The following is a 26,693-nucleotide window of genomic DNA, read 5'->3' as shown; positions in this document are numbered from 1 at the left end:
TATTAAAAAACGTTATTTACTGTTTGGTTTTACCAATATCATATGCTATCTTTTGTATATTTTGTTTTTTATATCACCAATCGTAACTTTTGTACAAATCAAAAGCTTCGAATTAATCTTTTTTTATTGTTTTTAATGTCTGCAAGCAGGTTGTGACTACGTTTAAAATGCATATTTTTATTATTATCTGAAAGGAAAACATTCCTTGAACATTCTTGAATAAAATGGTACATAATATAATTTAATTATTTTATATTATACATATGATAATAAAATAAATATAAGGCAACGTTCAAAACGTACAAAAAGCACTCTGCCCCTGAGAGAAATTTGGCCGCCAGTTCCAGTGTTAAAAAAAACAAAGCTCTTACGAAAGTTTCAATCAAGTATCATGTAAATACTTATTACTCTAGTACTCATTTACATACTATGTTTTAGTTCTTTTCAATTTTTTTAATATTTAATAAGTTTTATGTTTTGTATAAGACATAATAAACCACCTCCCCCAGAAAAAAAACAAGAAATCTTGAAAGTTTTTGCAGTTGTGATAAAATAAATATACAAAAAAATAAATCATGAACAAAAAATATGTTTCGCTATTATGATTTACAATAAAATGAGTCATAAAACATTTATTTACAACTGATAATCGCACAAATAAATACCAAGAAAAGTAGAAACATACATGAAATGAATCAATACCGTATAAACCAGAATAAATATTATAGACATGTTCTACACAAGAACTAATTAACATGATCTTAGAAATGAAGGATTTATCAATAACAATTTAGGTTCTGCAGGAATGCATTATCCAAAGGTGCATCTATAATTTAATAATCAAAATGACTATTAAATTACTGTTGGCGAGAGAAAAGAAGAGACCTGGCCCGTGCCGGCGCACAGCTGTGTACTAGTGTGTTGCCGCCCGGTAATTTCAGGCGCTTCGCCCCACAGCCAACCCTGCGAATTGTTTATCCTAGCAATGGAACAGTAAAACAATAATGGAATTACGAAACAGGGCGCGGCAACATACTAGTAGTAACGCCTGCAAATTTCAGATAGGCCAGAATCCAGGTCTCTTCTTTTCTCTCGCCATCAGTATAGCTAGTTTTCTTAGCTAACAATTTTTTATTCCTATTTTCCTGGGTTTGGAAAAATGTATATGTATTTACCACCATATAAACTCTCAAACAAACAGAGATAGTAATGCATATGTGGATGAAAGAAGAAGAATTCTCCTCAAGGCTTTGGCAGAATTCCTCCTCTTAGATTTCATAAAAAAATCCAGAAAAGTTATATTTTATATAACTAATGCAATAATATTTTATTAACATGTATAATTTTAACGAATCTGCAAAGTTATTAGTATCCCCACTTAAAGCAATTGGTTTGGTTCTTTTCTAAAAGAATAAAAAAGTTAAACAATGGCAAAATTTCAGCTGGTTCTACCGTCTAAGACTATTTAAAGCAATTCATTGATTTCTGCTATAATTTACATTAAAATTTACTATCAGTCGTATTTTTAATTCGTATATACAACTCTTACCTAACGTTAACCGATACAATGAGTCGAGGATACATTATGGTTAATAATGTTATGTTTTATCAATAAAAAATAAAAACCCTAAGTATTAATTGTTTTGTTTACCTAGTAGTGAAACTTATTTACAAAGAGAGAGGGGTGAGAACATGAAGATGTGGGTAGGGGAAGGGAGGGGTGCTTGCAGAAGGCACATTTCGCTCACAGACGCACATGTGCTCTACCACTGACAGGCAGGCAGTAGAGTATTGTCGGCACATCAGCTGTCACCCCGCATCCTTTGACAGGTTTAACGGCACATCTAACAACAAAAAAAACACAATAAAATAAACATTGTTAAGAAACAGCTTAGTTTAGATTGATCACTAATTTCAAACATATTAGTCCCAGTGAAATATAAGCAGGACTTTTATTGCTCATGTACTAGTAAAATTGATTTTGATGTGCAGTCTTTTTATATGAACCTATGTGATGATGCTATTTTGTTCACCAGTCCAAGTCTAATGGAAAGATTAAAATCAGCTGCATAACTAGTATAGTAAAAAGTTTCACAGTATTTGCACGATCTGTCCTTAAAACACACATGCTCATGACATACTTAATGGACCAGTCAAGTTCCCACTAAAATAATATAATACAATTCCATATATCTGCACCTACAGTATGATGTGCCTGAGCTGTCATTGTCCCACTCCTAACACTCTTTTCTTAGCCTAAATTCAGTTAAATTCCACGGTTGAATAATTACTGTTTTTAATGCAAGTTTAATTTTTATTACCACTGTACAGTTTGAACTATAACTTGATTAGATTTTTAATAGGGTTTATGAAAAAAATGAAGAGTGAAAGATCAGGTGGAAAAAGAAAATCGGATTTTACAAAAGAAGACATACTCTTATTAAAATAAAAACAGCTTTAAAAGATGATTTTTCAAAAATTATGGATGTTAGAAAAGCACTGTTGCTATTGGAAGTAAAATGGAGCAAACAATGAACAGTGTTAATTGGAAGGTGAGGAAGATAAGAAAGCGATCATTTGAACGTTAATGGAGTGTTATTTTTGAGGCATGAACATGAATTGCAATAATCAAATCTTTGCACTGTGGAAAAGCTCTAATATTAAAACATGAAATTGAAAGTGGAAAAGGATAATTGACACCAAGTGGTGGGACAGCCGGAAGGAGCAGTGTGGCATCAGTGGGGTAGCATTTTTGTTTGAGACATGAGAAGAAGAAGGCTGGTTATGGCAGGTGATCAAATTTGTCCGAGCTGTAAGATTTTAGTTTTGGATGATGATAGTGCGGTTGGATGTGAAGGTTTTTGTGGTTTTTGGTATCACTGTGGATGTGTTGGTATTTCAGAGAGTGAGTATGAATTAATTAAACAGCTTGGGGATAAATCTAGATGGTTGTGTTCTCCTTGCGGACTTAGGTTAGAAAACCTGGTGAAAAACACGTGTGACTTTGATAGCATTATTAAGCTAAATTCGACTGTGTGTAAACTGGTTGAAATTGTGAAGGGTGTGGTTGACGATAATGTAATTTTGAATAAGAAAATTGATGAGGTAATTGAAACTACCAATAATTTAGTTGACGTGTCTCAGCACTCTAAGAAATGTAGACCGGATGTAGACGTCTGTAGTGTGAAGAAAAAAAACAATGTTGTTGATAGTAATGTGATTTTGTCACATGCTTACGAACGTTCAACGACACAGACAGCTGAATGTAAAACTGCAGAACAAGGAGACCAGGACCAGACTGTTTACTCCATGGTGGACATAGACTGTAAAAATGATTTGAGAGATTCGAATATACAATCGACTACAGAAAATCGATGTGTTCAGTTGTCGTCTGGTTTGATTAATGATACAGTGGAGGTGGATACGATTGATAGTGATGAACTAACCTGGAAAACTGTATCGTACAAAAAATCTTCATCTTTTGACCAAAGCAAATCTGGAAAGTGTGTGAAGGGAAAAGAACCTAGGCCTATTATTGGATTAGTCAATAAGAAGGGAAACCAGTATGGGAGAGTTACTAAGCCCGTAATAATTGGTTCCAATACACAGAGAGGTGGGCTTAAGTCAGTTGAAAAATTTAAGTGGGTTTTTATATCCCGTTGTGCACCAGATACTTCTGTTGATGACATTGTAGGTTATGTTACTGTTGATGGTATTGAGGTTTCCAAAAGTGAGAAACTGAAAACCAAATATAGTGACTATTCAAGTTTTAAGGTATGTATACTTGACAAACATTTTGAACGGGTGTTGTGTCCTGATTTTTGGCTGGAAGGAGTTTTTGTAAAGGAGTACGATTCACCTAGCAATACATTCAAGTCCACAAATGGGCCTGGCGTGGGTGTGAAACCCGGAAATTTTTTAGGGAAGAGGTACCGGTAAGTAATCCCTTGAGAACACAAAATTTTTTACGCTTTTTCCATCAAAATGTTGAAGGAATTGGTAACAAGCTAGACTTGGTTGAACTTATTGTGGATGATGTATCTCCTCATTTTATGGTTATTACAGAGCATCAAAAGTCAAATGAGGATTTAAAACTTTTTAATTTTGAAGGTTATGCTCTTGTGTCTTCTTTTAGCAGGATCTCTCACAAAGGAGGAGGAGTTGCCTTATTTGCCAGGAAACATTTAAGTGGTTATATAGGTGATGTTTCTTGGGCTGCTGACATGAGTGTGGATGTGGATCTCGAGTTAGCGATGGCCAAGTTGAACATTCTGAACTTTGTGATTTTTATTTTATGTATATATAGATCCCCAAATGGAATTTTTTTAACTTTTTAGAAAAGCTGGATTATGTCTTGCATAGGTTAACCTTAAGGAATGGGAATGTAAGAATTTTAATTTTGGGGGATTTGAATGTAAATACTTTGTTTTCTAATTGCCAGTCAAATGAATTTAGTGACTTGTTGTTGTCTTATGGGCTTTGTGACACTTTAGGTCATATACCAACCAGAGTTCAGGATGTGAATAGGCCTAGCTCAATTGATCATATCGTCACTAATGTGGACGATTTTGATGCTTCTGTGATAAATTGTTTTGTGTCTGACCACTTTGGTCAGATAATTGACATATATCACTGTAGTCTTTTGGGTGTTGAAGTGGCTGGGAGAGAAGAGTCTTCCAGGCCTACTCAGAAAAAGATCTCTCGAAGAGTTTTCTCTGATGCTAATGTGTTAGCGTTAAAAGCTGGTTTGGCAGGGAAAAGTTGGGATAATGTTTATGATGCGATATATTTAGATGAGAAATGGAAATCTTTTATTGATACTTTGCTGTGGCATTTAGATGTCAATTGTCCTATAAAAAAAAGTTAGTTGGGTAATGGTATGTCCCAGAGTATTGGTAAGGTTAATCTTGATGCAGATGTTTTAATACTGCGGGAAGATATGTCCATGTATTATGATTTATATAGAGAAACTGGCATTTTAGACTATAAATTAAAGTATGATAGCTGTAAAAAGGATTTTCGCAAAAAGGTTGCAGAGGCTAAATCTAAGCTTATTAATGAGAGAATTAACAACTCTAAGAATGTGTCCAAAAGTAGCTGGGCATTTGTAAATAGCATTAGAGCTCCTGTAAATAGTGTAAATAATATTGAATTAGTTGATAAGGATAACTGTACAATTTCAGAACCTGTAGTGGTAAGCAATATGTTTAATGATTTTTTTGTCAATTCATGCTACATAGATGATACAGAAGCTTCACAAGGACAAAATTCAGATTTGGACTTGGGTCCGCATGATGATGATGAATTTATTTTGATATCAGATGATGAAGTGTTAAAACACATAAACAACTTGAATAATAAGACATCTTATGGTTGGGATCAGTTTTCACCAATTTTGTTGAAGAAATGTAAATACGAGCTGATTCCTATACTTCTATTTTTAATACAAAGTGTTTTTAATGATAGGATTTTTCCGCAATGTTTGAAATTGACAGTAGTTAGGCCACTTTATAAGAAGGATCCTAAGAACTTTGTAGAAAATTACAGGCCGATTTCCCTAACATCCACTTTTGGTAAATTGATTGAGAAATTTATCTTGGTGAGACTTAAATTCTTTTTCACACAAAACAATCTTTTGTCTGGGTATCAGCATGGTTTTAGGGGAGGTCGGAGCACCATCTCCGCCGCTGCTGATTTTGTACATCAGTCTTTGGATAAGTTAAATAATGGCTTCAGAGTGGCGGGGGTGTGTTTGGATCTCTCCAAAGCCTTTGATCGGGTAAATCATGGTACTCTCTTGAAAAAACTTGTTCAATATGATGTGCCTGTTTATATGGTTAAACTTATTAAATCTTATTTGGGTGATAGAATTCAGTATACTGAAGTGTTATTTGATGATGGTGAGATGCTTGGGAAATTTAAGTCTGACTCTAGAATAATTGATATAGGTGTCCCTCAGGGTTCAATTCTGGGTCCTTTCCTATATATAGTGTATGTCAATGACTTTCCTAGAGTTGAAAATGTTTTTATGACAATCGTATGCTGATGATGTAAGTGGCATGTGCTGGGCTAATAATTTAGAGAGTTTGATAGATGTTCTTGGGAATTTTGTTAATACTGCAAAGTCTTATTTTAAAGACCTTAAATTAGTTCTTAATAGTAATAAAACTGAGATGGTTTCTTTTGGTTTAACTTCAGCAGGATTGAATGTGTCAGTCACATCAGATAACGGGGTTGAATTAACAAGTAATGATTGTGTTAAGTTTCTTGGTCTATTCATAGACAAATTTTTTTCCTGGGCAAATCACATTAATCATGTAAGGTCAAAATTGCTGTCAGGAATATTTTTGTTGAGACGTCTTTCTGTTTATTTTGATATTGTAACTCTAAGGAGAGTGTACTTTGGGGTGATATATCCCTTTATCTCTTATGGTTTGTTGTTGTGGGGATGTACCTTTAATTGCCATGTTGAAAAAATCTTTGTCCTTCAAAAGAAGGCACTAAGAGTTATGTCTAAGGTAGATTCAAGGAGGACATGTAAAGACTTGTTTGTTAAGTATGACATAATGACTATTTATGCTATGTATATTTTCCAGGTAGTTGTACTTGTAAAAGAAGATGAAGTCTATACAATGTTAGGCTCTAATATACACAATCACAACACAAGGCAGAGATCTGATTTTTACAGACTGAGGCAAACTCTCGAACTGAAAACAGCCCCTTTATTAAGGGAGCAATTTTTTATAACAGGCTTCCCAAACATCTGAAACAAGTAACGGGGCAAAATTTTAAAACAGGACTGAAAAAGTGGCTAATAAGTAAAGCACCATATTCTTTAAATGATTTGGCCTGAACTTCAAAATTGTGTAGGTAAAGCAGGCTTCATTATTAATTTATTTTAGATCCTAGCTCAATTATTTGCATGTGCTATTTTGCATCTGCATATACGATATTGCATGTTTTATTTTATTTCATGTATTATGTTAATGATTTGCTTGTTTAGCTTGTATTATAGGCTATTGTATGTATATGTATTTATAATTATAATTGACTGCTTGTTTGACTATGTCTATGCATGTATTATGTTTCAGACAATAAATGAAAAAAAAAAAAAAAAAAATTTTGTAGATAAGGATGCAGTTTCTATAATAAATAATAGAAATTTGAATTCATGTTAATTACATCTTCAGAATGAGACATCTCCTACCTGTACGACAGAAAAATAACAGCACAACAGTGTTTAGAATTAACATTGTTCTTATGGGGTTAAAATAAAGACAGCATTCCGTATATTCAGGCCTTGAGAAGTAAGCGCAATTGCTCGACCGAAAAAGAGCTTCCAAGTTCAACAAAACCATATCCAATGCCTTTGTCTCGCATGGAAACCCAAATTCCATGGCTGATAACCAGATCTGGCACACCCATACCCACTCAGAAAAACAAGGTAGAACATAACGTATCATTACATACCACCATAACGTTACATGTCTTACAAGCTTCTCCTCATACCAAAGACCTGATAATGGCAAACAATGGTAAATGTCCGAAATCCTGTTATTCTACCAATGACCTCTTACATTCTCCTCCATCTACAATGTACAGGTAACTGGCCAACTTAACAACTATACTTGTCCATTCCAAAGTTCCAGATCACAAGACAACACAGTCCACCTCAGAATGTCACTTTAAATCCAGCTTTTCCCAAGCAAAAATCTATCTTTTTGACACAAGAAACAACAAGATTTAAAAAATAAGATAAGAACTAAGAAATATTACAGATACAATACAAATAATTAAGTTTGACTGTCAATCTTTTCCATCGCTTTCAAAATAATAAGGGATTGACGCTGGGAGGACAAAAAATATTGTTCTTTTATCAATCTTTTTTATCTCTTTTCAATCTACCATTCTGTATCCTACTCTGTCAATTTCACTGATACATATAATGTATTTGTACTATATCAAGTTTTTTTTCATGATAAAATTGTTTGTGTCTTGACATATTAATTTAGCTGCAAACTGAGCTGTCTTTGTGCTACAACCCTTTGTCTTGTCATTGCTTACAACACACTTAACTTAGTTTTGTGTGACACGTACATTAGACATTGCATCTATTCCTATCGTAAAACTTGATTTTAAACTGAAATGTATATTGAAATTCAAATTGATATTCACTAGACACAAGAAACAAGATAAGTCAGCAAATGTTTTTTAATTGTAGACAAAGTTTTACTTTTTACATTGGTTTGAATCAGGATTATAGACTGTAAGGGCTCGATCCCAATTCTCCGCCTCAAACCTCTAACAGTGACGTTACAGTGGGACAGTGTATACTGTACTGCCATTGGGATTCATGCTTTCTAGGCTTTGCTTTTACTTTCTGTCTGAAATCTCAATGTATAAATCTAGTTATTTTTTTATGTTTACTTGTTACTTAAATTCTTTTAGTTGCATTTTGTGTGTGAGCAATATTGATCTGAGCCTGAATTATTTTAGCTGCTATGAGTATCATACAAAATACAAATCTTGACAAATCAATCAATTACATGCAGTCCTGGCAGAAAAATAGGATGATCCAAAGCGAGCCCTCTAAGATCACATGATCGGTCTCTAAATCTTTCAACGTTAATAAACATTAAAACTATAACCCAAGAAGTTAAACTGCAGTAATAACAATGCTAAAACACTATAAAATACAACTGTCCACAAATAATAAGTTTGTGTCAGCTGTTTGTTGAGAACAATGTCCGATGTACGATAATCGAAATAAGAACATGAATCGTTACCATAGTTAATGTTCTGCCAGAATATATAAAATAAAAATCATTTATATCACGTACGTTTAATACCTAAAGTTTAAACAACTGTACATTTCTATTTTGGCGACGAATATTCGTCGTTGCCAATTCAGATGGACCTTTGGCGACGAAAATTCTCTTCATGCCAGCTGTAGGGTTAATACTGAATAAGTGGCAGTATGAGCACTAACATGGGAGAGAGATAGCTGTGTGCCACTTGTAGCACTGTGATGTCACAACGGCTGCCGGCTGGAATAACCTTTTCAATCCGCGCGACAGGACCATTCTAGTCTCTAGTCCTGGGTTTGCATATAAATGAGTGTAATAAAAATTATGGTTTTTGTTGTTCATTATTGGTACTTATTATTACTGAGAAACTTTCTATACGTATTAAGAAACTTATGAATACTGTTTTACATAAAAGAAAACGTACTTGTGCTAAAAATGGCTTAACCTTTGAATGGCCTGCAAGAATATATTGTTTTGCAAGTATTGGTAGACTAAGAAAAGTACAGTGTAAAGAAATGTTTTAATATTTATTTTAGTGGCATTTATTTTTGTAGCACAAGGACTTTTTAAAAGTAAGGGCCATTTTTCTCTATAGTTATTTGATTACCGCAAAGTGTGTGCATGCTCTCTCCTGTGGCCGAATTGCACAGGGGGCAGGCGATTCAATAATCTTAAAGTTGTTTAATATGCACAGTGACGCTTGTAGATTAGCTACAGATCTATAACTGATGTGTGTTCACAAGTAATGCCAGATGTTATACAAACACCTGATCTATTTACAAATTTGTATTTTTAAAAGGAATTACAAAGCTTACAAAAATAACATTCCTTATAATATGATTTTTAAAACTATTCCAAAGACCATATTCCTTAATAATAATACAAAAATTAAAACTTTATGAACAGTTTTTAATTTTTATTCTAATAAACCATTGTTAAATCGGCAATTTTGCTCTGGCATGTTTAAGGAGTCATAAGCAGAAACATCTGATGCTTTTCAGATTCAACTTGTAAACATCATATTTGGCACTAAAAGGGTTAAACAACAATATAAATTCTTTCTATAAAGAAATATTATAAATACCTGAAGTGCAGTCATCCCTTTTGACATCAATAGGCTGGTAGGGGAGACTCCAGGGAGGGGTGGTGACAGGGGGGTAAGAAGGAACAGGGTAGGAGCTTCTCACTCCCGATAGTGGGTAATGGTGATGGTGCATTGCCCAGATACTTGGGGAGCCCCTATAGCTGGGCAGAGGGGAGTAGTATGGGGCGGGAGTGGGAGCGGGAACTGGAGGCGCATAGGAGGGTGACGGGTAAGGGTAAAGCGGATGGATGGGTGGAGGGTGATGGACAGGGGTAGGTAATGTTTCCGCAGGAGGAGAAGACCGCAGAAGACTCCGCAGGAAGGACGGCTCATCTTCCCGGGCCAGTATAGAGTTGATACTGTGACTACTGACAGGTTTTGGTTGTTCAGGACTAGGTCGTGCTCTTTGCCGTTTGGAGTTGTTTTGGTCTTCCAGAGTTACTCTTTCCAACTCCCGAAGGATCCTTTTGCGAGGTGAAACAATTCCAGGATCAGCACGTACCACACGTTCCCATAAATTCTGTATTACCTAGACAGTTAAAATCACTTATAAAGTGGGCTAGTGTTGATCTGAACTAAAACTTAATTTACTAAAATTTGGTTTGTTTCTTTAATTTCAATTAAAGAATTATGGACTAAAATAGTGGCTCAGTTTATTAAACAGTTAACTCATACTATGTGGGCTAATTGAAGGGCAATAACTGCAGATCATCTAAATCTGTAATTGATCCAAAGTTATCTGAAAATGTTTAAAAATTCAACACCAAATACTGCTGTTTAACCTACAAATTTAAGTTAAATGGTACGTTGTTGTGTTGTATACTAAGTTCAATATAAAGTTATAAAATTGTACTTTCTAAATTAATTAATAGTAGGTTTAAATATTTTCTGTTGAAAATTCATTGAAGGCAACAAAGAGGGTACCAGAAAGTGGACATTATTAAAGGGATAGTAAATTTCATGGGATTTGCAGATAATGTAGCAATTTTGGCAGAAATAAAAGAGGATCTTATGACACTAACAGAGGTTTTTTTTTATTAGAAGCAGCAAAAGTTGGACAACTAGTTAATGAAGAAGAATGTAATAATATATGAAGATAAGTAGACTACCTAAAGAGAATGAAGTGACACTGGATGTCTAAAAATACAAGTTTCAGAAAGTGGACAATTTTAAATATCTTGAAACAACCTTCAAGAGTAACAACACAGAAGATACTGAAATCCTGATCCTCGCACAGGCCAGTGGCCCATGAGGATGGGCAAAATAAGGCTTAAAAAGGGATCAGCCTCTCCTTTTTGTAAAAAAAAAGAAACTGCTACGAATAGTTGCAGCAGACAGGAGCTACTGCAGCCTGATAAAGGTATTTAAAAGTAAGCTATTAACTACTAGAACCAAGATAAGAAAAATGGTATAAAGTAATGATATAGCCTGTTTTACTGAATGGATCAGAATTTTAGGCTCTTTCCTGACAAGTTTGTTTTCTAAATCAAACTATTAAGAATTTATCAGCCTATCTAAGAAGAATAATGGAGACTTAGAAAAATTGGAGATTTGCACTGAACATATGTGGTTGCTCTTATACGAAGTAAAAGATTATGACGGCTGGGCCATGTTAACAGAAGAAAGGAGGAATGTCATTATTCAAAAAGCGTGGGTGGGAAAGAAGATCAGAGGGAACAAGACAAGAGGAAGATCAGACAAGTTTTGGAATAAGTCAAGATAGAAGAGCACGAGGCACATTTTTGGAGAGACCAATGCCCAAATGGGTTTCAAGCGGCCACAGGAGTAAGGATTAAGAATAAGCAAGGCTTAAAAGTGTATAATTATGAAAAATATATTCAATTAATTGTAAAAAACAATATAAATATAAAATGTCTTCATTGCACAAAGGTTTCACAGGTTTCCAAACAGTGTAAAACTCAAAGTGGAGCATTGTCAAAATATATAATGCTAATACTATAATTAAAACTAACCTCAGCCAAAACTAGAATAACTAGCTTCTAGGTATGACAAAAAAATAATCATTTAAATATTTTCTTACACTATAGTAACATTTTTAAATAAAAAAATCATCAAATTTTATACAGAATAGTATGCCATTTAGCAATTTAATATTTACTGGAAGTCTTGTATGATCCCATATATCCCATGTTTAATTCTATATTTAGAAGGGACTTCTTTCAAAAAGAAGTTAAATTATATATTGGATAATTAAAAATGGTTTAATGTCTGAGTTGTACATGTTTTTGCTTAACCCTTCAACGCGTTATTTTTTTTTTCATGGTCATACTCCCTCCTGCGTTGATTTTTCTGGCGGTTTTTTAGAGATTTTGTGTTTTATAAATAATATAAGCAAATTACCCAAGTTTATAATTATTTTATTATACTTCTATGTTGTTAGTGTTTAAAATTAGCCAAATTAAACAAAATTAACCTACTTGGTTGTAGCTAACCTACAAACCATCCCCAACTCATGTTTATAAAACACAACAAATTGTTCCTATCAAAACGGGATTTCCTTCTTCAAAACAATATAGTTAGCTTGTAAAAACTAATAATAATAACTAAACAAAGGAACGTAAAACACACAAAAATATGTCAGTTGAACACAACCATCACACTAACAATGACTGTAAACAACAACAAACGTAAGCTGACAAACGATCGGCTGCACGGCAATGACGTCGTCTTGAATGCAGCTGATTTCTCAGATATTTTTTCTAAAGATCGATTTTTTCGAGATATCGACTCAATTAATCGAAAGTTTGAATCTTCCTTTCGATTGGTATACATTTTTCATTGAAAACATTCGATAGTCGTCTGTTACAGCTACAAAAATAACCGACTACTCCATGACGTACTCAGTACGGCAAAACGCGATCTCAAGTAAAAGTGTCATGACGTACCTAGTACGGCAAAACGCGTTGAAGGGTTAAAATTAATAGTCAGGTGATAAGGGGGCTCTGTATACATGTGGTGGTATCAGGAAGTTCCTGGACTGTACTAAAAAATCTAGGCATGCAAAGAGTTGCCCCAAACTTTGTGCCTCGGATTTTGACTGCCAACAGCGCTTGTTGATGTGTGCAGTGAACTCAAAGAGTCATCTGAAGAACGTGCCACAAGAAATACAAGCTGTAAACTGTAACCCATCTAAGGTCCCAGAGACACTATTCACAAATGACTTGAGGGCTGACTGTGTTTCTATTCTTCCTAAATCCAAATTGCTCATTATAAATAAGACTCGCCTTCGGCTCGCTGGGGGCTAAGCCCCCAGGCCCCCTTTAGGGTGTTGGCCAAATTCAGGGATAAGCGGAATTCGGAATGAAATTAGACCTATTTTATTAAATTTTCCAGTTTTAATCAAAGTTTTGACTTAAGGGCATTTTGCGTCCTAACCGTTAGAGACACGACAAAAAGTGACTGGACCTTTCTTGTCAGAAATTTAATTTTGTCTTTCGATTATGCCATCAGATTTAAGCTATGACTTATAATTTAGGCAGTACAGAGCTTATGACAAAAGACTGCACTGGGCTGTTTTTATGAATGTTCCGGGGGTTTAATTTACTCAGGGGATTATCTGGTCATACCAGGAAATTCCGGGAGGTGGGGTTAATGATACCGGGGGTTAAGCCACACTTGTGCCTCTTGGATTGTGTTGTATTTGTGAGCATAAATAAAATTCACTCTGTCCCTAATAACTATTGAACTTCATTAACGCTCAGCCAATTAACGATGTTCTCTAGTACGCGTTTACAAGTCACTCGTTTACTTAATAATACAAACTCAATTTGGAACTCATAACGAATTGCACAAATTTTAGTCAGAAAAATCAAAACCCCTATAATTGAAAATTCAAAAAAAGATATTTCGCCTTTGAGAGCGTATAACAGGCTTACGGTAAGATATACAACAAAAAGCTACTAAACCTTTTTTGTAGATCCTACCAATAGCTATTTATAAATGTTTTGATATTTAAGCTAGCACAATCGGGTCAACCACTATAGACTCCAGTAACAAAATTTTCATGTCAAAATTACAAAATATTGACATTTATTAACCAAACCGATGGAGGTAGAGCAAAAGTTCACTGGACCTTTTTTGTAGAACGCCTAATATTTAATAAATCAAATTTTTATTATGTATTCTTATTATTATGTGTTTTTGTATTTTTTGTGTGTATGTTATAGTAAAGGATTTTTCCACAATAAAGGCCATAAAACAAAATATCACGTAAAACTCAAAAAATCAATAATTTAAAACGCGTTATGCGGCCAAACCGTTGAGGATAGGGCAAAATGTTACTGAACCTTTATTGTAGATCACATGATTTCCTAAATCCAAATGAAAATTTTTTTTGAGCTACGACCAACCGTTTAGCCACTATAGAGCCCGAAAGGTAAATTTTTAGGCGAAAATTTCCAAATATTTTCACTTAATCGCGTTTTGCGGCCAAACCAATGGAGATAGTGTAAAAAGTTACTGGTACTTTTTTGTAGATCACCTCATTTCCTAAATCCAACTTTTGTTTTATTTTGACCTCCGACCAATGGTTTCACCGCTATCGACCCCAAAAACAAAATTTTCACATAAAAATTGCACATAATCACGTTTCTCGGCCAAACCAATAGAGATAGGGCAAAAAGTCACTAGACCTTTTCTGTAGATCGCGCAATTTGCTAATTTGATGAGTTAATCAGATTTGAGCTACGACCAACGGTTCGGCCGCTGTCGGGCCCAAAACATTATTTTTAGCGAAAAAATCTCTGGAATGTCAAATATTAGAGCGTTTTGTCGCTTAACCATGGAAGATAGAGCAAAAAGTCACTGGACCTTTTTTGTAGTTCACTTCATTCCTGACTAATGATTTTTCGTCAGATCTGAGCTAGCTCCATTGGTTCGCCCGCTATCGGGCTTACAAAAAAGGCCTGCAAGGGTGAAAAATGCACGGATTTTCTCGAATCTTTTTGGTTTAAAAGTAAAAATGTCCGATTTTCAGACTTTTCCTGTGGGTTATATTGCAAAAAGTACTTGTGTGCCAAATTTCAAGTTTCTAGCACTTCTAGAACTATGTTAGAATTTGTATCTATATATCAGTGAGTGAGTCAGTCAGTTTCACATGTGGCTGTATAAGTATTTAGATGGATAGATTATTTGCCTCTAAAATTTATTCAGAGTCAGTCAATTATTTTTTAAACATTACTTAAAAGAGAAATTTTGCAATAATTACAGATATTTGCGGTGTCTTTTTTTAAAATACGGGTGACTTCTAACAATTTCAAGGAAAGTTCCACACTACAGTGCTTAGTTAAAGATACGGGTCAATACTGGGTTTATTATATTATAACATAATTACAACAAATGTACAGGTATTTCATTCCAAACATAGGGAAAGTCATTAAGAGTGCATTATGATCTGACAAACTATAATTTATTGTGTCCAAAATTTGCACTAGTTAGTATATTGTCTATGCAGCTAACAGTACTACAGGGTTTTCTGAAAGGATCTCTATTAATTAATTTTAAAACCAAATTGATTCACAATATCTTAAAAGGTATCAGATAAACTCAAGTCTAAGTAAATCAATGTAAAATCGGGAGGCAATTATTTTCATTGTTAAAAGAAACAACTTTCAAACATTGTAACCATGTATTCTGTACAGTGCCACCATAACACAATTGAGTAAGTTCATTGAAATAAAAGAGTCCTTAAAAATTAACTCTTCAATTAGATAGCTAGGTCATGTCTCACAGTTGTCAATTGCAATACCCAAGTATTTGGCTACATTTGATGCTTTAATATTTGGCAGTACTTCCACTTTCTCTTTTCTTAGTCCCATGACTAGGTGCTTGCATTTACCACTTGTGGCAGATCTGCCTTACTAAGTGAGCTGTCACTGAGGAAGAGCGCTATATCGTCTGCATACATTATGATAATTTACTATTCCTCCAAATACCTGGGGCCATTAGTAAATAAAATGAAAAGGAGAAGGTCGCAAGATGGATCCCTGTGGTACCCCTCTAAAGACTGGAAGTGGTTTAGACCTCATTATTCGAGTACAACCTTCCTCTGTGAATGTTAGTTCAATTAGTCGTTGCCTGTTCGACAGATTACTCTAAAACTATATAGCTGATATGTTACTTGTACCAAACGCTTTTAATTCAATCAACAGTTGCACTTGGTCAAGACAATCAAACGCCTCGTTAAAATCTAGTTGTAAGTTTGTAGTTTTGGGTTGCTGTTATCCAGTTAATTGATTATAAACTCGTACCAGGTCTATTACAGCAGTGGTTGTAGAATGTCCCTTTATGAATCCATGCTGTTACTTAGTAAGTAGATCTTACTTCAAAAGGTTGGTCATGAGCCTAGATAGAACCAACTTCTCAATTAGCTTGGAGAAGGTTGATATCAATGATATTGGGTGGTAGTTACCTACCTCTCTAACACTACCTTGATTAAGTAGAGATACGACTTTGTTTAGTTTCAGATGTGCTGGAAATGTTATCCTCTAAATTACATGCTGACGATCAGGGTTAGTAGGTAGGCAAGTTCATTACAGCACACTTTAATGAGCTTAGATAATACTTCATCAATCCCCCTGAAGTTTTTTTTACGAGAAGTACACTCTCTTTACTTCATTGACTGTCAAAGGGTCTAAAAACAAAATTGGAGTCTCTTGCCATAGTATAATTTCTTACCCATGGTCTGTGTACAACTTTAAGATTGTTTACTACTTAATTTTTTATTTACTGTATTGGGATTTATTGTACCTTTATAAAAGATAACTCAGTAAAATTGGTTATAAAATTAATAATATAACAAAATTTAATATAAAACTGCACATGAGTAACCTCTGCCGCAATAGCCGCTGAGTCATTGTGTTGAGTTTCATTGTTGTGAGTGGTTAGGTGAAAGTGTAAAAAACAGCTTTTCCGGAAATGTTTGGAGAACTTCCAGACTTTTTTTGTACTTCTTCAACACTGTAAAAACTGTGACCTTTCATATGCATTTTCATTTTTTGGAAGAGAGAAAAGTCACAATGGGTAAATCTGGCAAATAGGCAGGATGCGGAATAGTAGCCATATTGTTTTAGGTCTAAAACTTTTGTCTAAATCAGGCCTTTTTTGATACACATTTTCCCTTAAATGCCTCAAAACGTCACAATAAAAATCAGAGTTCACTGTAACACCAGGTGGTACGAACTCACGATAAACAATGCCTTTAATGTAATAAAAACCACAAGCATTGTTTTTGTTGCACTTCTCATTTTCCTTGCTTTTTTCGGTCTTGGTGATTGTGGACTTTCCTACGTGATGACTGCTGTTTTGTTTCTGTATCATAACTATAAAACCAACTTTCATCACCAGCTGTGATCCTGGATATGAATGTTCCACATGTCTCTCTGAGTTCACCACTGCACACATCAACATATCGCTGTTTCTGATTGACAGTCAAAAACCGAGGCACAAATTTTGGGGCAACCTGATGCATGCCTAGATTTTCAGTTAAAATGTCTTGACAGCTTCCATAGCTAATACCAACACTACTACGTAGATCATTTATTGTTTGACAATGGTCTTCATGAATGATACACTGAATTTTAGTAACAATTTCATCGGTTTTGCTTATGGTAGGCTGTCCTGAACGATAATCATTGAAGTTTTGCCAGCCTTGAAATGTGCATACCAGTCAAAAATCTGTTCTGCTCAGTGAATGTTCCTCAAAAGCTTCTTGAAGCACTGCAAAAGTTTCCATTGGTGATTTCTTAAGTTTAATGCAAAACTAAATACAAGCCTGTGCTCGAATTTATTAGTAATCACAAAAATCGCTACGGAATGGTAACACATAACAAGCCACTGCTTGTAGACGTAACCTAACCACTCACAACAACTAATTAGCACAATGACTCAGTGGCTATTGTGGCAGAGGCTACTGGTTTGTACAGTCTTGTCTAAAAATGGCGAGTTGCAGTCCGGAAATTTCTGACACCGCCTTGTACAATACAATACAATACAATACAAATTCACTTTATTCATAATTTGTACATAACATGTAACAAACATAAAATGGCGTCAGTTTATAATATACCATACATTACTAACCATGGTATCATAAGATAATACAAGGTGCATAATGCCTACTCAATCTACAAAATTTTTATTCTAGGCCCATGAAAAATCGGTCATTATAACAGTTATCATTATGTACAAGATTACTTTGTGTATTTTACATTTCAGTCCTTAAGGCTACTAACTAAAGACAAAAAACTCATCAAATGAATAAAGTGGTCTACTAATCAAATACTGCTTTAGCTTATTTTTAAAGTTTTGAAAATTGTCAATTGCTAAAATATCTTTAGGTAAATTATTGTAAAATCTAATGCCTGCAACTATTGGTTTTTTTCCTTGTGAACTGCAAATTAATCTGTGGAGCTGCCAATTGATTACGGTGTCTAGTTAAATAGTTATGGAAGGTGCCTAATCTAGGTAAGCTGTAATTAGCTTTCCTTACTTCTAATATCGTGTCCATAATGTAAAGCCCATAAATAGTTAAAATACCTAAATCCGAAAATATTTGTTTCACTGACTCCTGTCTCTGTAAATTTAACATAACCCTCATAGCCTTTTTTTGTAACAGCAAAATACTTTGCAAATTAGCATTACTGGTTGCTCCGTACAAAGCAACACCAAAAGAAATATGCGAGTGAATATGTGAGTAATAAACCATTTTTAAAGTTTCCAGATTACAATATTTTGAAATTGATTTTAATGCGTAAAGACCAGAAGATATTTTCCTTTGAATTACCTGTATGTGACCATCCCAAGTTAAGCATTCATCCAATGTCAAACCTATGTATTAACCAATGTAACAAATGTGTACAATACCATAACAAAAACATTTGAGAAAGTCAAAATTTGGATAAGTTGGAATTCATTGTCAAGCACAGTCGATGTAGCGTTTCTTGGAGTCAACAAGAATGATTAATTTATGGTGAGGATATATTTTTGGATTATGGATTATGATTATTTTCTGTAATAAATTACTGAATCATACATACATTAACTGTAGGCATTTTTTTGGCCTACCAATCACTTATCTGTCTTACTAGTCTTGGTAATTCATCTCAAATACCTAACATAAGTGCTACAGGAAGAATTATACAATGAAGTGTAGACCTGTTAAAACTATTCTGCTGCACCTGGCATTCAAACAGGGAAATGACTTTAACGTTTTAGCATATTCTATTTTACAGCAATGTTATTTTTTTTCTTTCGTCCAACATTGATATACATATAAAAATACATAAGCCTATGACTTCATCTTTTGGTGGTGATATAAATAAACTATTTTATCATTTACGTTAATGACCTTGCATCGTAAATATTTAACCTTAAATGAAGAAAATGTTATTAATATTCCATATCAATTGTTATACACATATAGTCCAAGGTAAGTCTGTACAATTTGTTTCGCATAAACTTTAACTTTGAATAGATGATCTTATACGTTAACATACCCTAATATATTTATTACATTTTATAATATTAATATAGCACCACACACATCAATGGCTGTGAGGGATCAGCTTTTTATACAACACAGATGCAACAAAAGTTATTTAACTAAACAGAATACAGGATTTAAGACTATATAACAAAGATAAGATGAACAGTAGCAATTAATTGATCATACTCACTGAATTAATTCCTAAAACTGGACGACTTGGAGTTGACTTAATAGGGGGCTTTTCGTTCCAATCGGCGAACATGACAACTACACTAGTGTCATAAGGACGTCTTCTTTTACGCCGTACACTTTTTGGAGTGTACTTTAACCGATGATGACTTCTACGTTTTGTCATCATAAACTCCATACCTCTCCCAGCGTTGTGGACTGGAGCATTCTGCTTCCAACAATGGTCCCTCTGCCATGGCGATGACTGGACTGACGAATTGTCATCAGATACTGGAAAAAAATCAATCTGATGAAAAATGGTAAATCATGTAAAAGGATTTCATTTTAAATGGTATGTTTTCAATGTACTTTCATTTTTAGATTTTAAATTTGTATGGAAAGTAAACAACTTAAACACTTTTAACCCTCAAAATAGTGTGTTTTAGATATTTGGCATGAGAGGTCACATAAACGGGGGCATCAGATATTCTATGTGAATTACGTACTTGTCTATGTGACTTGTGAGAGTGTGAATATTCTCTGGTCTTGTTTAAAATCGCATGGTTAGAAAAAAGGAGAACTAATTTACATATCAATACTGGTGCTGTTAGATTTCATTTTAATTTGCCACCTCAGATGTAAATTACTACCAGACAAGTTTGTAGGCATACAGCTCATGATCGTACGTACTACGTTGTAGACAAGGGTTTATTACATAAATTCATTTATATTACTTGATATTTTTTTAATCCCTGATCAAAATTATAGTTAAATTGTTATAGAGTCAGCCTTCAAGTATATATATTTATTATCTCTACAAACCGGAAAATATTAATTACTTTCAGCCAATCCTGTAGGCAGACAGCTGATGGCTGTGTTTATCATAAAACAAGTATGTAAATTAACTTACGATACATTATTTAACTTTTAGTTGATTCATATAGAAAGAGTTATACATACAATTTTTAAAGGCCTTGCTTACAGGTATTTCTATTTGTTTATCGATTGTTCCCTAACAAGGAACAGGTGTATTATCATAAATTTACATAATCTTGTAAATTTTCCAAAATAAAGTACAAATTATATATCTGTACATCAGTATAGTATTAGAGACAAAATGTACATTTTGGTTTTGTTCATACAATGTAGCTGAGGTGGGAAGAGCTGATTCAGTATGAATGTTGAGTTCAGCTCCACATCACCTTCAGCTTATTGTAGCATCTGAAATCTGATGCTGAACTTCTTCGTCACTGACTTTTTTGGATCTCTTCAGATGGACATGAACTCCAGATACCATGAGTCAAGTCTGTGACAGTGTCAGATTTCAGACACTGCACTAAGCAGAAGGTGAATGGAGCTGAACTCAATATTCTCATTGGATTTATTGCCGAACATATACACACAAAATTACTTATAGAACAGAATTTAGTCATTTGTTTACTTTACTCTTTACTTTACTCCCAGGGCCATTTATATCGGAGGTGATATTTAGCCGCATCAACAAAGCTCCTCCATCTTGAACGGTCCTCTGCATCTTCCTCTGAAGCGCCCATCTTCTCCATATCAGCCTTCACCTGGTTCCACCATCTCACTTTTGGTCTCCCCCGGGGCCGTCTTCCTTCTGGGTTACTGTACATTACCCTCTTCAGTTTGCATTCCTCTTCTCTTCTCAAAACATGGCCTGCCCAACGGAGTCTTCTGCACTTTATTTCTCCTAATACATCCGTACTATTGTAGAGCTCCCTGATTTCTCTATTATGTTTTCTTCTCCATACCCCTTGTTCATATGATGGCCCATACATTTTACGTAGAATTCTATTCTCAAAAACTAGAAGCTTTTTCTCATCCTTCTTATTTAGCCTCCACGTTTCGGATCCGTACAAAAGCACTGGACATATAATTGTTTTGTATATTCTAGTTTTAGTTTTGTGAGAGAGAGATTTGGTTGAAAGTATCCTATTGCATGCATATACACATCTATTTGCTGAGTTGATCCTATTTTGTATCTCTGGTTCATCTGTGTTTTTATTTGATATTGTGACCCCAAGGTACTTAAAAGTTCTCCACTTGTTCGAAAACATGCTCATCAATTTGTAGGGGTCCTCCTCTTTGATTTTGATTCCTTCTAAAGTGCATATATTTAGTTTTTGCATCATTCGTCTTCAACCCCACTTTCTCTGCCTCACTCATAAATAGTCTAGTTAGAGTCATTTGTTTGTTATTACAAAATTTGCAAATCAAATTTGCTACATTTTTAGGTTCTTATTGGTTTTTACAATTTATTCTGAAGAAAATTACTTAGAGCATAGATTTAGGTTCAAATGATTCAAAACAATACTGCCAATAGAACTAAAATACTGTGCCACTACATTTGTATAAATTTTCTGTATACAATTCAGACAATAGGCTTTTCAAGTGTTTATGTTAACTGCATTAACATAATTCATTGACACTTGCTGACTTGTAGAAAGTAAACGTGTTCCTTATTTTAGACAGCTGTCCTGTTGTTTCCAGAATTAAACTATATGAATTTAATCCTAGAAGTGTTAAACCATAGATCCACATAGTGGCACAGTATTTCCTTTGATATTTTTTAGTTTTTGTAACAATTAGGGATATATACTTTAGGAATTTACAATACGTTATTTTATAAAATTATACTACATTCAACTACAAATTTTACTAAGCACATCCTTTACATTGATGGGTTCTTTGTGAATGTCTAACATACAAATATCACATATTTATGATTGTATAAATAAAAACAGCCGAACCTCTTCTTTATTTGAAATAAAGTTAGGTCTGTTGATACCATAATTGAGCTGAAATTTAAGTAATGATGACAAGAAACATTCCTACAAAAATAAATGTATTACAAAATCATACCACTAAGCGAAGTAGAGCATTCCTGCTTTGGCGTTCCAACTGCTGGCCAAAACGTCTTTTTGGGAACAGGTATCCAGCAAGTTCGTTCACCTTCCTTACGGTGTGAAAGTTCCAAAATAAATTTCCCATCTGTGGAAACAAAGCATACTTTTACAAATAGAATAGTGCATAATTACAAAAACAGAAATTGAACTATTGATTGACTCTATGGACTTTTCAGCAAGAACATAAAGGATAACCAGACTGATTTTGTGTTTGAAGAAACACAAGTTCACTGACTAGTTTATAAATTACGTTAGTAAAAATGTCAAAATAATGCAGGGATGTTTAGAATTTATATTTATAGTTTCAAATAAAATTCAAATATTTGGCCTATTAACCCTTTAAGGAGTGCGTGTAAACTATACATAATTAGTAAGGACGTCATATGAGGTATATTCTTATAGTGGCCCAAAGGAGTACAGACGTCATATGACGTTTAGCCTCTGTATTTTTGTATTATCGTAAATGCGATGCTATTACTGATTGCCTTTAAGTAGATTTGCCTCTAAAGTGGTTCCATCTATTGGCAACATACTTTAAAACTTCCATGTTTGTGCTCGCAATCACTTGAAATCTGATTTTACCACCAGATCGCGGTAGCCACCTGGTAGAAGCTACTGACTCAAGGTCGAGTCGCACGCGCATCGCTTTGCTGTCAGAATATGCCGCCACATTACACTAGCCATTCCTTGTATACTGCATACTGTGGCCATATTTAGAATGACATATTTGTAAGGCAACCATTTAGTTTGTTACTGTTGTCTAAATGGCAGACAATATTAATTGACTCTGCCGTAATGAAGAAATAAGACTTTTGATTTTAAAAAAGCACTGAAATATTGACTTGTAGAACAAATAGTCCTTTTTTATTAAACTTTCAAATGTAAATAAATATTTTTTAAGAGATTTTTAAGATTTTAATTTGTTACTCCTTTTGGTAACTTTTTGGATTTCATCCATTACTCAGTTTAGCCTATCAAAAGAAGACATCATATGACGTCCATACTCCTTAAAGGGTTAAGAAAATGATTGATCTTTTATACCTAAGCTAGTACATGGTAGGAGTACATCATACATGCGTTGCGTAAAAGGCTTTGCTGATATAGCATGCAGAATTTCAAACTCACATTCACACCATTGTTTTGCATAATTTTCTAGCCTCTAAAGTGGTAGACTTTGCTAATCCTCATCTAATTATGTTCATTTGGTGATTTTTTATTTTTGGAAATTTGTTTATGTTATCTATTTCCAAATTTGCTTCTATCCATACCCGGGCTTACGTTACGAGATAGAAGGAATTTATGTTTAGTTGAAATTACAATAATTAGTTTACCCCCTAAAGGTTTCTTTTATACACTTTGTGTTAATGGTTGGAAGCATTTAGGCAGGTAATAATGTATATAAGGTATAATGATAATAATGTATAAAAAGCAGGTTCCACAACAACAGAATCAACAAACTAAATTATCAAATATTAGAAATACCTAAACTATCAAAGACAAAACAGTCTAGTTATATAGTTATTTACACTTAATTTTTGCCAGGTTTTTAAATGTATTAAATGACAATATTGTTAAAATTAGTTCAAACAAAGTAAAATCGTTTGTGTGGTGAGTAATAAATCTGCAAGTAAAATGCCAATGAACACGCATTATTTGTGTAGCCTACATGTGTATTCTTCAAAATAGAAAAAAGCAAGTATGTTTTAATTGTTACATTTAATAATAATTTATTAGATATAAAACTATATACTGTAATTTAAAATACCTACAACATAATTTGGTTCCAAATTTTGGTTTTTTTATTGTTTGGTAGTTTAATAATCAGAAATATGGATGATTGGATTGTCATGGTAGTCATTCTAACCGCATCCATGATCCAACCCACTAAATTTATATTCTTTTCTACTATGCATCTTTAAGGCATATTTGTTGTTCATCACGATTAGTATGGCAGCATTAGACATTGCAGTATGGCCTAAGACATTTGAGTCAATCTAATTTGAATTATTGTAAGGTGTTAATAAATTGAAATGTTGTTTTTTTGGGCAAACCTCTCACTCTTCAGTCCATTTATTATTATTACAACTTTTGTATCTACAAAAGGTGTGACAGCTGACTTTAGCATTAATTAATACAATGTTGTGACAAAGTATGGTATGAAAAGCTTGTTTTTAAATCTATTGATATAATTATCAACACATAATATTCGTATACATATAAAACACTAGATTATCAATCAATATTAACATATCTATAGTAAAAATTGTGTTTAAAATTGAATTAATTAGTTTAGCCTAATATAGACAATAACAACAATTAGAACCGGAAAGAGGAATGGATTGTGTTTTCTGCACAGTTTTCTGCATAAAGATCATCAATATCTTTAAGACAAGAAAAGACGTTTTATACTATCATCTTTTAAGCAATTTTACCAAATTAAAGGTGACTGTCATTTTAAAACCGAAGTCACTTCTTAAAATGTAAAAAATATTCTTGTTATTATCTAACAAAGCAGTATTTTTGTTCATACTGATGATTTAGGATGTTAATTCTTTTTAAAATTTATGTATCAGTATCAGTTGGTTATAATTTAGTAATATTGTTAGCGTAGTTAATATCGGTCTGCTTATCATACTCTACCCGAGGTTGACTCGTGGCCATAAGATCACGTTATACATAGGCTAGTGCAGAGGTAGGCTAAAGCAAGGAAATAATGTTCCGCAAGAGATTAGTAGTTTCACAATATGTGTTCTAAAACTTATTTTTCATTTTCACCCTCTTAAACCACATAGGACGATTGTTTTGTTCACGAGGACAAGTGCAATAGGCTAAGTTAATAATGTCAAACTAACGATTTGCCACTCCTGAGAATAATTTCATATTTATCAAAGTGTGTTGTCATTATTTTACTTGTAGCCTAACTAATAATGACTGACCATAAATATGTTCGGCTCACTCATCAAAATTATTTGGATCAGCCTACACACTGCTAGCATAAGTGCTCAAATATATATAGAAATTATAAAGACAGCTCAATTGCACTTATATACAGTTTGTTTAATTATTTTGTCATAGCCCTAGTTAACTTTACAACTTAGCCTACATAGATTAACATATGTACTTACCCTTAAAAAATTTAAGTCTTCCCCCACTAATACTATTAACACTATCAGACTCACAGTTGGTAGTTACACTTGGGCTTGTTGGCCCATTTTTATCTTTACAGGTCAATTCTTTTTTGATTCCACTGGACAAATCACCATTCATAGGCCTACTTCTTTCTTCTGTCATTTTGGAACATGGTGTAGGACCTAATTCTTGTATGCGCATTTCATGAAAGCCATACCCGTTCTCTAAACTAAATTTGAGACAAAACTTTCATTCACAGATCTCATTATAGAAAATTATTTAAAAAATACTCATGTTTTAGGTTTTATTAGCAGTATGAAATAGGGCTACGGACAACATTTACATGGATGACCATGTTCGGGTTAACTATTTCAATTAATAATTAACAGTTGTGCAAAACTCATTAATTTATTTTTCTCGTAAAGACTGTTTTAAAAACTCTACAATAATCAACACATCAGTAAGATATTACTTCACAAAATAAACCCAACCAATTAATGTAATAAAATTTTCAACCGCTCGTCGTCAACATTTCAGAGTTCCACTGTTCCCTCGTTTCATTGGTAATTCAATGATCCCACGGAAAATGAAACCATCCAATAGAAAAGAAGAGATTAGATATCCGTTCCGTTGACAACGGTTTCTAAATTAATAACTTCTTTACATATTATTTTATAAGAAAAATTGAGGTATATTATATAAATTATAAAAAATATATCTGTAATTATTAATAATAATGTTAGAATTAATATACATATAAGGACAAAAGGGAATAGCGAATGTTCATTTTAAGAGTACCTACACCATTACAAGTTATGATTAAGTGGTAGATATTCTTTGCTGAATTAATCGTACAGTATGGAAAAATGTTGATACAACCAGAAGTTTATAAGAAAATGAGGAATGTGTTGAGTGGTTTACATGCTGCGAATGCATGAAAATGAAAGTAATTGAGACGACTTATTAATTTTCAAAATTTAAACTCCGACATTCGCCAATTCGTGATTGGTTCTACCCTTGATTATAGATCCTTCTGAGGATCTATACCTGATTTCGATCTCATGCAATAT

The 26,693-nt window shown here is 33.7% G+C and overlaps 1 protein-coding gene and 1 pseudogene across 1 annotated transcript; both read right to left on the bottom strand.

The window, feature by feature from the left end:
- The window catches only part of LOC124354483, a 395,581-nt pseudogene that overhangs the window by 206,239 nt on the left and 162,649 nt on the right, over positions 1-26,693 (bottom strand).
- LOC124352993 lies at positions 1,105-26,172 on the bottom strand. The gene is made up of 5 exons (XM_046802770.1): positions 25,620-26,172; positions 22,451-22,579; positions 19,587-19,855; positions 9,892-10,420; positions 1,105-1,844 (listed from the first exon to the last, which is right to left on the bottom strand). The coding sequence occupies exons 1-5, from the start codon at positions 25,822-25,824 to the stop codon at positions 1,810-1,812; spliced, it is 1,167 nt and encodes a 388-aa protein (XP_046658726.1). The 5' UTR covers positions 25,825-26,172; the 3' UTR covers positions 1,105-1,809.

Source organism: Homalodisca vitripennis, chromosome 1 (genome assembly GCF_021130785.1).
Source record: "Homalodisca vitripennis isolate AUS2020 chromosome 1, UT_GWSS_2.1, whole genome shotgun sequence".
NCBI lineage: Eukaryota > Metazoa > Arthropoda > Insecta > Hemiptera > Cicadellidae > Homalodisca > Homalodisca vitripennis.
The sequence above is the reverse complement of the archived record's forward strand: the minus strand, read 5'-3'. Positions and strand labels throughout refer to the sequence as shown.